Source organism: Gastrolobium bilobum, unplaced genomic scaffold (genome assembly GCF_033153095.1).
Source record: "Gastrolobium bilobum isolate Gb01-03AN ecotype WA unplaced genomic scaffold, APGP_CSIRO_Gbil_v1 utg1162, whole genome shotgun sequence".
In the NCBI taxonomy this organism is placed as follows: domain Eukaryota; kingdom Viridiplantae; phylum Streptophyta; class Magnoliopsida; order Fabales; family Fabaceae; genus Gastrolobium; species Gastrolobium bilobum.
Window position 1 is genome coordinate 214551 of NW_026898943.1, and position 15778 is coordinate 230328.

General features: G+C 29.5%; 1 protein-coding gene across 2 annotated transcripts; it reads right to left on the bottom strand.

Moving 5' to 3' along the window:
* Positions 1-5683: 5683 nt before the first annotated feature.
* LOC133285682 (BTB/POZ and TAZ domain-containing protein 4) lies at positions 5684-9895 on the bottom strand. 2 transcript variants are annotated; one of them, XM_061482954.1, is made up of 6 exons: positions 9640-9895; positions 7969-8249; positions 7107-7240; positions 6487-6793; positions 6066-6376; positions 5684-5976 (listed from the first exon to the last, which is right to left on the bottom strand). In XM_061482954.1, exons 2-6 carry the CDS (start codon positions 8224-8226, stop codon positions 5856-5858), a joined length of 1131 nt encoding a protein of 376 aa, XP_061338938.1. In that variant the 5' UTR covers positions 8227-8249; positions 9640-9895; the 3' UTR covers positions 5684-5855. The 2 variants fall into 2 exon arrangements, with proteins under 2 accessions (XP_061338938.1, XP_061338937.1); XM_061482953.1 differs by having other exon boundaries at positions 7969-8252.
* Between the last annotated feature and the right edge of the window lie 5883 nt (positions 9896-15778).

Here is a 15778-nt window from a genome sequence, read left to right on the forward strand (position 1 = left end):
TTTTGATATTTCCTAAGAGGCTCTTATATGTATTTTTTGGCAATTATTAATAATAAATAGCAGCTTTGCGGCAATCTCTTTATATATGCCTAGCACTTGAGATTTACGCCAGCACGCTAGTTTTTCAATAGAAAGATGAAACAGTTAACAGAGAGCTGGGAGAAAGAATAGATACTTATTGAATAAAAGCAGCTATGGTTGCTTTTGTAGAGACCTAGCTGCAAATCACCCTCGTTTCATCATCAAATGTTCCGTTGGCAAAACGCACAATATATTTGCCTTCTGAAGCCTTTTTGGCCACTGATAGCCATTGCTCTTATTAACATTATATACACTATTCTTAGTCTGTTCTCTTTTATGTTCTCTAGTATATTTAATCCTGACACATTCTAGAACATTTTATCAAACCGATACGAAAAATACCCTTATAAAATAAGGGGTAAGTTATATTTATAAATTTTTTATTTTTTAATTTTCATAAATTATACTATGTATTACGGGTAGTACATATATGTACTACCCGAAATATATAATGTAGTTTATAAAAAAAAATTATAAATATAACTTTGCTAATAAAACAAAAGTAAGGATGCATTGCAAATTTGCAATAATAGTTAAGTTCAAACAATTTTTTATTATTTTAACGGTTCACAATCACATATAAATTCTTGTTAACTAAATACAGTCAGTCACTCATATTACGTTCATATATCCTAACAAAGAATATCGGACGTTTTTTTTTTTTTTGGTGAATTAATATTGGATTAATTTAATTAATAGTTATTCGTCCTAAAAACTCACATGTGGCCTATGTTAATAATACCTGAAGCATGCATCTGGGTCGTTGAAGAAGTACAATGTGCACCAAGAATCTACTATTTCGACGAAAAAGAGAAAAAAAAAATACAACATGAAAAATGAATAACAACAATTTTTCATGTTGATACCCGCAACAACAAATGAGCTTATATATTTTGATCGGACACACGTACGACAGGGGTACCAGCGCGACGACAAAGACTCCAATTAACGAGAACTAAAGCGACAAACAAAATCTGGCCAGCCTTTCTTAAAATAATAGGACCACCGATTTCCTTGTCCCAAGGTTTCTTTAGGTGTGTTTGGTACAAGAGAAATTTTTTGGTAACCGGGAATCATGATTAATGGGAATTCAGTAGAAATTGAGTTTACTTAGAATCTTACGAAAGATGTGTTTGGTTCGCCAAAATATTACCGGGAATATTGGGTAAAAATTATTGATTCCATATTTGGTTTAGAACAAAATATGACTTGGAATATGAGGTTATTTTACAAAAATAACTCCAAACTATTTTTACTTTTGTAATTGATAGATTGGGTCTAGATTTTTATGTGTATTGGGGTATTTTTGTCTCAAAATTTATTGTTGTGCTTTCCCTTTACTTGGTATTCTGATTGGTATTCCGAATTACCATATTATTTTTGGTAATCTGAATAGTGACTTTTCTTTATAAATCAAATTACCGGTAATCCTTTGATATCCGGGAATCGTAATTTATTCCTTCTACCAAACGTGGTAATTACATTTACCAAAGAAGGATTACCGGTAATCTTCTCCAAAAACTTGAACCAAACACCCCCTTAAATGCCGTTATAATGTCATTGTCATTCTTTCTTTTCTTTTTTTAAATGGTTTCATGTTTCGTAATAATAGGAAATTGAGTTATTTTATTTAAGGTTCACTCTTTCTATAGTCAATGTAGAAAATCTATAGTTTAAAACGACATCGTTTTGAGGCAAAAATCAAGATATTTTTGTAATTATAATTTTTTTCAGGGTTATAATAGTCTTTTTTATTATAATTTTTTAATTTTTCAACTCAAAACGACGTCGTTTTAGAAGCGAACATAAATAACTTATCTATATTCACTGTAAAAACATTAAAACCTTTATTTAATTCCAAAACAATGATATTTTTGGTTGAAGAAAAAAATGTCATAATAAATATTAATATATTTCTCAAATAAATTAAAATTGCAAAAATACATTTCTCCCAAATTTTGAATGATGTCATCTCGAAATCATCATTAGGAAAACTCATTATTTTATGGAATTAAAAAAAACTAATTTAGACTATTTTTAATTCTTACCTTAAACTCTAAAATTACAATTCCAAACATAAGGGTTTCTATTTTATATTTTGTAGACTATTGAAAGATAAATAGTTAGGAAATATTCAATCTAAAGTATTGTATATAATTCTCCACTTTAGACGTTAAGTTAGGACGCATAAACTAGATTCATACATGATTGATATAAGGATTTAATATTTTCATATGGTATAAGAAATAAATTTATCTCCTACACATATATAAAAGTGTATAAATCTATATTTTCTTTTTGAAAAAAATTCAAAATACCCCATTGCGGCTTGCCTTTAAATCACTTACCTTCTAGTGCTCTCTTTTTTTATCATTTACCCCTGTATTTTTTTCGATCTAAGTCTCTCCTTAACAGTTTTAGAATTTTTTATTAATATGACAATTTTACCATTCTTACAAAAAAAAAATATACTTCAACTACTTTGTATCAAATGACTCACTAATTCATCTTAATGTTGACTTCACCTTAATACTGGAGAAATTTTACGAGGCAGTAATGGGTATGTTTGCCTCTGACTTTGCTGTTCAATTCATTTCATTGTTAATCTCTAAACTTCATATTAAAAAATAAGAGTAAATACTTTTTTGGGTTCTCAACAAAAAAATGGAACCCATTTTAATACTTTAAAAAAAAAGTCAACTTGTGATTTTTCTAAAATTCAAATTCTTTGAAATTGTTATCCCCCAAAAATTCAAAAAAAAATCCACATTAATCCCTAAAAAAAACTAATATAAATACTTTTTTTTCTAAAAAATTAAAACAAGTTCCATATTTTTTGTTGATAACCAAAAGAATATTTACTCTAAAAAAAATAAGTTAACTTTCTATGCAAGTCCTTCTCAATGTATGTTTGATGGTTAAATTGCCATATGTAATTGCTGCATGTACCGGAAAAAACATGGTATGAATGATTCAACTTCAAAGGCCCAAACAAAATTATGAGTGTCAGGTAAGAGCTAGCAGCTAATTTGTTACTTTGAGCATCTGGTTTATGTGGATAGGACAGCTGTCAACCCTTTATGATTGCAAGAGTTTCTAATGTATCAAACTCTTCCTGAACCTTCTCCGATCTGGTTCTCGTGTCAACCTTTTTCCCTTTACGATGGAGCAACTTTTATGAAGTTCATGTTTTAATTAAGGGTTTTATTTTATGAGACAAGTTGTCTCATGCAACACACAAAAAATGAGTGGGACCCGCTTCTTTATTTTCTCTTTCTTCCTTTTTAGTGGGTCCCACCCATTTTTTGTGGGTTGCATGAGACAACTTGTCTCATGCAACATAAGAAAAATAAAACCCTTTAATTAAAGCATCCACTTCGATTATGTACTAACAAAATCCTTTGTTTGTTCTATTTTATATTTCATTTAGCAGTTTTGAAAAACATCCTAAGTTTTAAGTATTTTGAGAAACCATTCTCAATATATTTTATTGGATTTATCTAATTTCATGTTGCATAAAAGAAGGAATTTTATGTCATAAACATATAGTAACAGAGCCCACCATCTAAAAAAGAAAAAATAAAAGAAAAAGAAAAAAATTGTACGATTATCAAAAGATGTGTTGAAATGAAAACATACCTGGTTTAACATGAGAATAATTTTTTCTTATTTTATTCAGGCAATTTTTGTTTTTTGCTTTTGAGATTAGATTCAATAGCAATTATTATTAGTGAATTTTTATTTTTTTTTATAATCTGGAGGTATCCTCATTCAACCTCATTTGATCACTTTGCTCTCGGGGTTCGGTCCTGTAAGCTAGCCGCTCATTGGAAAGCGGGTGCATTGAACTTTGCTACCGGAGGAAGGATGAGACTAATCCTCCATTCGAGGAAGGAGGCACATCACCTGACCTCTAAAGATTTTTTAAAAATTTGCTTGAGGCAGAGTTTAAACCCCTGACTCAAACAAACCCTATTAATGAATTTCTTTTTGTTTATGTAGTAATTCATTTTAATTTTTCAAATTTGGGTTGGGTAAATCTTATAGCAAGTGCTGAACTACTAAATATTTATTGAAGTTGCTCAATTGTTCTAACTTTTGATCTTGATTTGCTCAATTGAACCAGTTGGGGGTGCAATGATGGAAGTTGTGTTATTTGGGATTTTGAAACCAGTGGCATTGTTAAAGTGCTTCGCAATGATGAAAGTTCTTCTCCAATAACCAGTATTTGTTGGTCAAAGTATGGTCATCAAATTCTTCATATGCTGCCGATAAGTCATTAACATTGTGGGATGTTAATTTGTGGTAACAAGATAACACGAGTAGTTTTGCAACAAACCCCGCTACACGCTGGTTTTCACCCAGAAATTTTGTATGTTAAACACCATTGCAAAGCTTAAGGGGAAAAAGAGATGATACAAGAGAACTAATAGGGGTGTTGGCGGTCTGGATTGGATCGGTTTTGGATGCAAAAATCATCCGATCCAATTCCTTTGATTTGATCATGTAATGACCATTCGGTTTGTATTTTTTTTCAAATCCGATCCAATCCAATTTTTTTCAGTTTGGATTGGATAGATTTTTAGTTTTTTGAAAATCTTAAAATTTGTTTCATGATTATTGTGCAAATAACATCTTTTGTATATAGTGACTTTGTAAAAAAAAAAATTGAAATATAAAAGCATCAGTAAAAGATAATATAGTTTTTTTTTTTGGGCAATGAGATATGAAGCTTTGCACAGATGAAATTTTGTTGATGAGATGTGACTATGTTTTTTCTTGGATTTAGATGATGGATTAATGGATATTGGGTTTAGAAATTTTTGGACTATTATTGGGAAAGATCCAAGTAGGTATAGAAAAATTAATATATTGAATCGATTTTCATCAACTAATCCAAAAATTGATCCAATCCAATTAAAATTGACGATTTTTTTTTTTCTGTTTTCGATTTATTCAGTTATCGATCTTTTGATTCGGTCACCGCAGTTTAAATCGATTTGGATCGATTAGGTACATCTTTATAAGAAGGGTATAATATTCATAATAATTAAAAACTATTGATAAGTAAGGACTTGAGTGAAAAAAAAGCGTAAGGAATAACTGATTCAAAGGCACACACAAATGGGAGTTCATTGGCCTAGGCTTGTGCCTAGTGTGTTTTAGATTTGCTGTTTTGTCTTTTACTTTCCTTTTGTTTCCAAAAAAAAAAGGCACACATAAATGGTTATTTAAATTTTTCACTTTTTTTTCTTCTTTCTCCTCATATAAATTCATATGAATCCCACATATTTATATTTATTTATATATTATTTATATATATATAATAAATTTATCTCCTATAAAATAAAAAATGTTAAACCCATAATTTAATATAGTAATTAATACTTTAATAGTAATACATTCTGCTACCTCATTGCTGCAACACTTTTTTGAATGAATACCAGCTTCCAAGAAGTAGGCAAAAAGTGTTTTAAGAAAAAGGTTAATATTTAAATTCGCCTTTCAAAAATACTGAATATGAAGTTGATTCCTAAAAAATTTTAAACATTAATTTAGGTACCAATTGATATTTACATCAAATAACTAAACTAATGTCAATTTTAAAAATTAATAAATAAATTAATGTTTAAATTTTTTGAATGACCATCTTAACCATTTAGTTGCCGAAAGAATAAGAAAATAAATAAATCAACACCTGGAAAAAGAGAAAATAAATGTTAGAAGAAAGTGCTGCGATCTATAATTCTACATCCACACCACAAATCCATAGGTTATTGTGGTGGAAAGCACGGTGCTATCCCAGTGCCTCTTGTTCTCAAGATCTTCTCAACCAATATTTTCCACCTAATTTCCTCTTTCTTGCTTTGTTTTGATATTCGCTGCTTAAAGTTCCTGAAATGACAGGATTTGTTACAATTCAGGTGAATGATTGAGCAGCATGAAGTAAAATCTTAGTTAAACAACTCATAATATATTATTACCCGCACAAAGGAACTCTGCAGTTATCTGGATCAGCACATAATCGGGAGTGTAGCTCCAACAATTGCCACATCCTCTTGCAAAGAACACAACCTCCTGGGACTCTCAACTTGCACCCAGCAAAATGACGGACAAGTAATTCTAGCCCCTTGCATGCTACATACCTACACGGTTGGTTTGCTTTGAAGTCTTTATCGTAAGGACCAATAGTTCGACAACCATCTCTACATATGTGAACAAGAGCTTCCATTGCTTCGTATAATTGCAGATATATCTTTCTTTCATTGATTTTTCTGATCCTCTCATTTTTACTCTGAATAATCAGTTCATTCAAAGTCAATTAGACCATGGACTAATCAAGTTTCCTGTGTGTAAGATTAAAAAAAACAAAACAAAGCAAAGAGGAGAAAAAGACAGCCTTACATTTTCTTCTTCAATCACTGACTCCAGAACTTCCTTTTCTAGAACAGGGTGGCTCTGCTTCATTGTTTTCCATCCTTCTGACTCCGAAACAGCTTTAAAGTTTTTTAGAATCATTCGGTGGCAAATGAGGCTGAGCCGTGGGGCATCACATAGTAATGCAAGTTGAAATACATCAACTACATTATCTGTAGTGAGTAAACCCAATTCTAGTTTCCGTTCACATTCACGCTTCAAGTGAGGGACCACGAATACATGTGACAATACCAACAAATGCAGGATGAATTCCTCCATTTCTTCTTTCTCAAAACTATGAAACAAAGGCACAAAACATTTCAACACATTTATATATCAATATAAATTAAGTAGGACTAGGATGAGTTATTGGCAGTAAAATCTTAAAGTATAGACCCTATCTCCATTACCAATTGATGTTGCTTAACATTTTACTATAGAAAGTGAATGGAAGGACTTGACAAGATCAATCAAGCAAATGCATCTAATTTGAGCAAACAAAATTCAAGATAATATCATCAAGCCTTACCCGATAGCATGGGTGATGTTAATGATTTATACACAAACATTCTGATAATTTTTAAGTTTAGTAGAGGGATCAAACGTACCAGGAAGAGTACAAGAAACGAATAAACACTCGAACTGCATCATGTGGAACACCAAAGATTGAGATTGATCGCCATCGATGATGATGACGATTTGCTTGTTCCAGCATGCCTCTCATTACGGGAGAAGCCATGGCCTGTTCATATAGTATGAAGTGAGCGGTATTACAAAAAATGGTTTCAAGATAACCTAAAGATCCATTTATATTGTATATCAATCACCTCTTAAGGCAGTGACATGTTCAGCCTAAAAAACTAACTAGTAGCTTATTTATGGCCGCTGAACCTATGAAAATCTTGGGTCTATGATAAGAACCTTGAGGTGTACCACCCCAAAAGCTAGCTCAAAGGGTGGGAGTGTCCAAAGTCTTATAAACCCCACATTAGTTGCCCATACAACTAATGTGGGACTCCAAGTCCCATACCTTGCAAATAGGATCGTAATATCGGCGCCCACACGGGCTGGTTTTGCGCTAGTCTGATACTAGCCCCGGGCGAACACTGCAATGCCGGCGTCACCACCCGCGCTGCTCGATTGCAACCGGGAGGCATAGTGGAAGGCTTTGATACCATTTGATAAGAACCTTGAGGTGGACCACCCCAAAAGCTAGCTCAAAGGATGGGAGTGCCCAAGGCCTTATAAATCTCACATTAGTTGCCCATACAACCAATGTGGGACTCCAAGTCCCATACCTTGCAAATGGAATCGTAACAGTCTACTACTAATTCGTTCAAATAAGTAGGACGCAGTCCATTGCAGACATATTCTAATTATGTAATTTTGATGTAGCTCACCAGTAATACATGTGCATACCAAATATAAAGAATACTATTATACAAAATCAAGTGGAATAAGACAACTTACAAGAATGTTAGAATGAGCATAAACAATGCCACCGTTAACAGTATTAATGCGAACATCTGCTTTATAACCTTCATAAAAAAGACGCTCCCACAAATCTCTTGTTGCTGAAAAGACATAGCTGCTGTGCCCGCTTGGTGCTGAATAGTTCGTCACCAAACGCTTGCAGGGATAAACTGTTGCTGCAGAACGTGGCAAAGGAGGTGGTGCCAGAGTGAATTTCTTGTCATTCTGGAGAGATTTACAACAATTGCCGTCCATAGTAGCCTTCAGTTTATGGTTCGCTGCTGCATAAACAAATATAAAATCCAGTCGTCTAATGATCAAAAACCTGGTTCTTGGCAGAATACTTATCATATAAAAGGGCCTATTAAAAAGATAGGGATCTTAATTTTTCTACTTTTGGCAATGGCTCTATCCATATCTATAAACATTATTGAATTTCCAAATTAAATTCAAAGAAAAAATGCCAAGCATTCGATTCAATCTCATTTTTCGGTTATTTTCATTTATTATAAGATTAAGATAAGCTGTTCCGCGCATATTTGGATAGAATTTAATACTCTCTCTTAGTTGTCAACTTTTAAATTATAAAATTATTTTGATACAATATCAAGAAAAAATATTGTGAATAAATTTTTTAACATAAGATTTTTTAATCTTACACCGAAATTAAAAGATCTTCGTTCTATGTATATTTTTATTATAGATTTAATGTCAATGTCACTCCAATAATTAGAGATGACTTATCTCCTACAATTTTAATTTAAAATCAATGTCGTTTTAGGTAACTGGAGATAATTTTATACTAAAATTCATATATTTAAATTGATCTAACAAATTGTAACTTCATACAATTTTTTTAAAAAAATGATATTTTTAAAGTTTGAAGTAACACGATTAATACAAAAAGGTCCTTGAAATGGGATGACTTATCATTTCCCAAAAAAATCTCTACATTTAGTTCTTTTTTTTCCTGGTGGTATTAATTTTTTTGGTAAGTATAATAAAATAAAATAAAAATCACATCACACATATCTAAATTGTTAAGAACGAAGGCTCTCGGACATTAGTTTTAGAGAGATATTATATCAATCAACTATCCCAGAAACTATTCAGCAAGAAGAAAAAAAAAATGCCAGAAACTTCAATAAATTTATACCTCTAATGTGAGCATCTAAAATTTCATATTAAACATGAGAATCTTAGATCTACCATGCTCAAATACACCTTATTAAAGCCCCGTAAATATCTCATTATGGTCGATTTTGATTGCGGATTGCAAGGTCTTAAATTATCAAACTCATTACATAACCTTTCCTGCAATCTAAATAACATGAGATGGTTCATTTTCATTGACAATTTGCCATGCCAGATTATACGACAACAGCATCCTTCCGGTCATACTTCCAATAACTACTTGGGGGATTTCATTAACTAATGTTTTAAACAATCAAGATTTCTTATGAAACAAATTAAAATTTTACAAAGGCCAGAGGATCTATCTGATCTGTATATGGGAGTGAATTAAAATTCGCATCTAGAATTAAAAAAAAAAAAAACATGGCGGTGCGGGGAACAAATCTTAATAAAAATCTTCATCAAGATTTAAATGAATTTACTCGAACAAATTAAGAACCACGTAATGGAAGGAATGAAGATCGATTAGTTTACCTTGTTTGAGCTTTGAAGCGTTCCACTCTGTATTAAGAGAGAGAGAGAAAAAAAAATGCCGAAGAGGATAAGAAGATGGAAAACCGCTTCCTCCGGAACCTTAACCAAACAAACAAACAAAATGCAATAAGCGGTTCAGGTCGAACTCTTTTTTCTCAACGACGACACCACCACCTCCCACGCCAAACGACGACGTCTATTCCCCTCCTTCCCCACCCAGATAACGAAATGGAAATGAGAATCGGAGAAAGGAAGAGTTGTGAGGGGTTAATTACTTCCTTCAGATAATTCCCGTGAGGGATATAAATAAGCTAAAAACTCACAAAGTCTATCTGTCAGTGTTGCTCCTTCCTAAAAATATCAACAACAAAAACAGCAATGTGCACCTTGCCACCTTTTATTAAGGCACGCTTTTCCATACCTTACAATATCGTCTGTTTATTAAAGGGGCATTCGATTACGATTTTAAAATATTTTAATGAATTATTTTAGGACAAAAATTTCATTGGTATTCGTTTGAGATTTTAAACAATGGAATCACAATGTCGTGATATTAATAAATCCGATAATTTTAATGAATTTTTTATCGGTGTAGATTTTGTAAGACTTTTTAGTGAGAAATATAAATAAGATGCCTATCTCACAATCTCACCCCAACTCCTAGGATTTCTTGAGATTCTTCTATTGCAGTGTTTTCTTCTTCCTTTGGTAGGTTGACTACTCAAAATTGGGTTCCGCCATAGGAGCTTCGTCAAAACTAAAAAAAATAGCATGTTTTTGAACGATTTTTATCACAAAATAACCCAGAAACAACAAACCAACGAGATTTTAATATAATCTATCTCAAAAATAACATATTTTTGAGCCATTTTTGAGAAATTTTGGAAGTTTAAAAAGTGATTTTTCAAGCTATGGGTCGCGGTTTTTCTTAGCACAAAAATGTGCTTTTTGTATTAAAAATAACATAAAACAGTGAAAGAATAACAGGGAAACTTTCGTATTATTTTTTTTTACATCAATGAAACAATATCAATTTAAAGAAGAGTTCGCTTTTTCTGCAGTTACTGCATATAACTTATCTACAGTAAGTCAACACGACATCGTTTTGGGAAATTTTTAGGGTTATAATAGTCTTTATATTTATAATTTTTTGAGATTTCAATACCAAAACGACGTCGTTTTGGGAATAAATGCAGATAACTTATCTGCATTAACTGCAGAAATATTTTTCCCTTTAAAGAAAGATTGAAACTTTCATAATATGAACCCTATATTTCATAGCAATACATTCGTGAACGAAATTCCTTCACTATAGAAAACGAGTTCAAACAATTTTTGTGTCAATAGATAACTAAAAGCTAGTTTCTCAAAAGTCCCAAAGCAATTTAAGGTTTCAATGTATCGATTGAAAAAAAATTGAAATTTTTTCTAAACTTTCATGTAATTAAACCCAAAATTTCAGATTCAAAATTTTCTTAATATTCAATGAAAATATGCATAAGATATATAGTTAGAAAATTCCAAAACCCTAAGGTTTTCAAGATCAATTGCAAAAAATTTCAAACGAAATTTTATCATGAACTTTAGGTTCTATATGCAAATTTAGAATTATTTTTATAATTAAAAAAATTGGGTCTTATAATCATATATCCATAGTTTTGATACCAAATGAAGAAGATGATTTTTAACCCATTAGATATGTGAAAAGCTGTTGTTTAGTAATTTTGAATGTTTGTTAAAAATTATATTAATGTTTGGGGCAGGATATAGTTACCACCAAAAAATGTTACCACCTTTACAACCAACCTAATCACCCTTGATTTTCTTCAATCTAACGGTTATAATTTAATGGGAATTAATAAATACGACCTAATAATTTCCAATAAATTATAACCGTTAGATTAACAGAAATCAATGGTGATTAAGTTAGTTGTAAAGATTGTAAACTTTTTTGTGGTAAGTATATCCTTCCCATCATGTTTTACGGCAAAAAATTGATTTAATGTTTTTTAATAAATTAATTACGCATTTATTACAGTTTTGGAAATAATTACATATTTATTGCACAATATGACGCGATATTTCGGCGTCACTAAAGACGCCTAAATTGGGCGTCACTCAAGAGGCAATCACGCCTAATTTAGGCGTCACTCATCAGGTGTTGACACGTGTCATATTTTTTTTCAAAAAAAAAAAAAATTTGATCATAAAACTTCTGAACGCCATAACTTTTGACTCGGGTATCCAAATCAGGTAATTCTTTTTTTGATTCCACATAAATTTTCGAGATCTACGCAATGACATCTCATTTGACATATTTTATTTCTCACAAACACAATTTAAATTTGCAAGAATGGTATTATAAGAGCGGTTAAACCCATAAGCCTCTGAGTTCTGCATTTGTGATTTAATATAAAAAAATAAATAAAATTTTGATTTGTGATTTAATTTTTTTTATAATAATTTTTTTATTATAACAAAAATTTGGTTTGTGATTTAAATTATAATAAAAATAAAAATTATTATTAATAAGGAAAACAAAATAAAGATTTGATTTGTGATTTAAACTAAAAAATCAATTTGAAAAATCTGTAGAAATAAAGAAAATAATTAAATAAATATTCTAAATCACTAAGGAAGAAAGATATTATTTTTGAAATTAATGATTAATGCTATAAACTTCTGGGTTATTATTTGTGGTCTGAAATTAATTATGGTTTATGAATGTTTTTCAAAAATAAAATTACCTAAATTAGGCGTTATTGCCAATTGATTGAAACTCAATTTAGACGTCGTTGGTGACGTGTCAAGTGTTGACACATGTCATATTTTTAAACTCAGAAGCCTCTGAGTTCTGGTTTGTGATTTAATATAAAAATAAATCAAGATTTGATGTGTGATTTAAATTAAAAAATAACAATTATTATTAATAAGGAAAACAAAATAAAGATTTGATTTGTGATTTAAACTCAAAAATCAATTTGAAAAATATGTATTAATAAAGGAAATAATAAATAAATATTCTAAATCTTTAAGGAAGAAGGATATTTTTTTTGAAATTAATAATTAATGATATAAGCTTCTGGGTTATTATTTGTGGTCTGAAATTAATTATGGCTTATGAATGATTTTCAAAAATAAAATTACCTAAATTAGGCATGATTGCCTCGTGATTGAAACCCAATTTAGACGTCATTGGTGACGTGTCAGGTGTTGACACGTGTCACATTTTTAAACTCATAAGCCTCTCGGTTATGTGTTTGTGATTTAATATAAAAAATAAATCGAGATTTGATATGTGATTTAAATTAAAAAAATAACAATTATTATTAATATTAAAAATAAAATAAATATTTGATTTGTGATTTAAAATCAAAAATCAAATTGAAAATTCTGTATTAATAAAGGAAATAATTAAATAAATATTCTAAATCTCTAAGGAAGAAGGATTACCTGACTTAAATTTAAATTATTTTTGTGAGAAATAAAATATACCAAATTAGATGTCATTGCGTAGATCTCGAAAAGATATGTGAAATCAAAAAAAGAATTACCTGATTTGGATACCCGAGTCAAAAGTTATGGCCATCGGAAGTTTTATGATTAAATTATTATTTTTTTGAAAAAAAAAATATGACACGTGTTAACACCTGATAAGTGACGCCTAAATTTAGGCGTGATTGCCTCTTGACTGACGTCTAATTTAGGCATCTTTAGTGACGCCCAAATTGGACGTCATATTGTGCAATAAATTGTAATTATTTCCAAAACTATAATAAATGCATAATTAATTTATTAAAAATCATGAAATTAATTTGTTTGCCTATGTTTTACTGATTTAGAAAATTATATTTGGTTTTACTTTTTTTATTAATTTCATTGTATTTCATTGTTATTTTTTTTATGGAGAAGATTATACTTACAACCTATTTTTGTCTACAACATTTTACAACCATATCTTAACCGTTGATTTCCGTCAATAAAAGGTTATTATTTTCGCAAATCAAACGTATTAATTAATATTTAATTTGCAATGAATGATAACTGTTGATTGACAGAAATCAACGGTTGAGATATGGTTGTAAAATCTTGTAAACAAAAATATATTATAAGTATAACATTTCCCTTTTGTATTGACTTTTGTAAGTTTGAATGTTTATTAAAAATTCATATGATTTTTTAAAATCTTATAAATCTATATTGTCCTTTCAAATCTTATGAATTCTATTAAAATCCTTTAAAATGCAATCCTATGAAATCTTGATTGTAAAAAATGTCTTTTAAAAAAGTCTATAAAATCTCTCCAATTCTAAAATGTCATTTTAAATTGTAGGATTTTTTATCTCAAAAAAGTCTTTTAAAATCCTAATCCAATACACCCCCCTTAAGCTTTTAATAATGATACCAACAAATTCCCCACACTTGTGCATTAAAAAATGTTTATAAAAAAAATACTTTGATAGTATTATTTTAAAATTAAAAAATATAATTTTTGTACAAATTAATATTTAGTGAGTATTTTAGCAATATATTTATTTATTGTAATTAATATATGTGATAAAATATGTATTATTTTTAATTTGTTCAAAATTTACACTTAAATTTCTATTTGAAATCAGGTAAAATATAAATGGGAAGAATAAGAAGTCAAAAACAAAATAATAATAATAAATTTATGATTAAAAGAGATGTAAACTTAAAAAAACAAGAATTAATTTTAGGGGAAAACATAAAGTATAGAATAAATTGATAAATATATATAGATTTCAGCAAATATATATATATATATATATATATATATATATATATATATATATATGAGGTAGGATCTTTTGACACCTCGTCTGAGAGCTGTTAGATAAAAAAAAATTACTGGTGTCACATGCTTGGAAATCAGAGTCGTTGATATTTAAATTTATCAATGACTTTGATTTCTAAGCATGTGACACAATTGATCTTTTTTGATCTATCGGGTCTCAGATGAGGTGTCAAACTTCAAATTTAACACCAGTGTCAAAGGATCCTACATATATATATATATATATATATATATATATATATATATAGGGGTAAGATCCTTTGATATCATTGTCAAATTTAAAGTTTGATACCTCATGTGAGAGTCATTAGATTACAAAAGATCAACGACTTTGTTTTGTAAGCATGTAACATCATTGATCTTTTTTGATCTAATGGCTCTCAGATGAGGTGTTAAAGGATTTTACCCCTTATATATATTTATATATATATGGACAGATCCTTTAATATCGGTATCAAATTAAAAAATTTGATACCAAATTTTAACTGATGATTTATGCTAATCTAATGGTTATAATTGATTAGGAATTAATAATTAATAAATAAGTGTGACCCAATATATTATAATCGTTAGATTTACGAAAATTAACAGTTATGATTTGGTTTCAAACATTTTAACTTGACACCGGTATTAAAAGATCTTATCCCTATACATATATATATATATATATATATATATATATATATATATATATATATATATAAATGTTTTTCTCAGGTTACATTAGAAATCTTATCTCATGTTATACACACATCGAAATTCGAATCAACATTTTTCTTTTCTTTTCTTTTAACTGTGGGACCCACCTAATTATGTCTCTACATAAGACAATGCTATCTCATGTAACGTGAGAAAAGCTCTTGTTTGATTTAATGGCTCTCAGATGAGGTGTCAAAGGATCCTACCTATATATATATATATATATATATATATATATATATATATATCATAAATTAAAAAAATAAGGAGAAGATTATCGATAAATAGATAATTATGCCCTTACTCCATGACCATTTAAACTATTGAAAATATAAAATAAATTTCATCTATTCGTGTAAGTTTAGGGTCATTTTCAATTAGTGTAAGTTATGTTCTTAATCATTAATTTTATTAATATATAATGACTCTAATTTATTATATGTTGGACTACTGTGGGAGCAATTAAATCCTAGCAAATTAATGATTAGGATTTAACATAAATTTTCTTATTCTTATATGCGTGTAAGAATAATATACCCTATATAATAAATATTACCGATTTAGCACAAAAAAATGTTACTCATTTAGTTTTTTTTCTTTTTTTACACCATCCTTTCACTA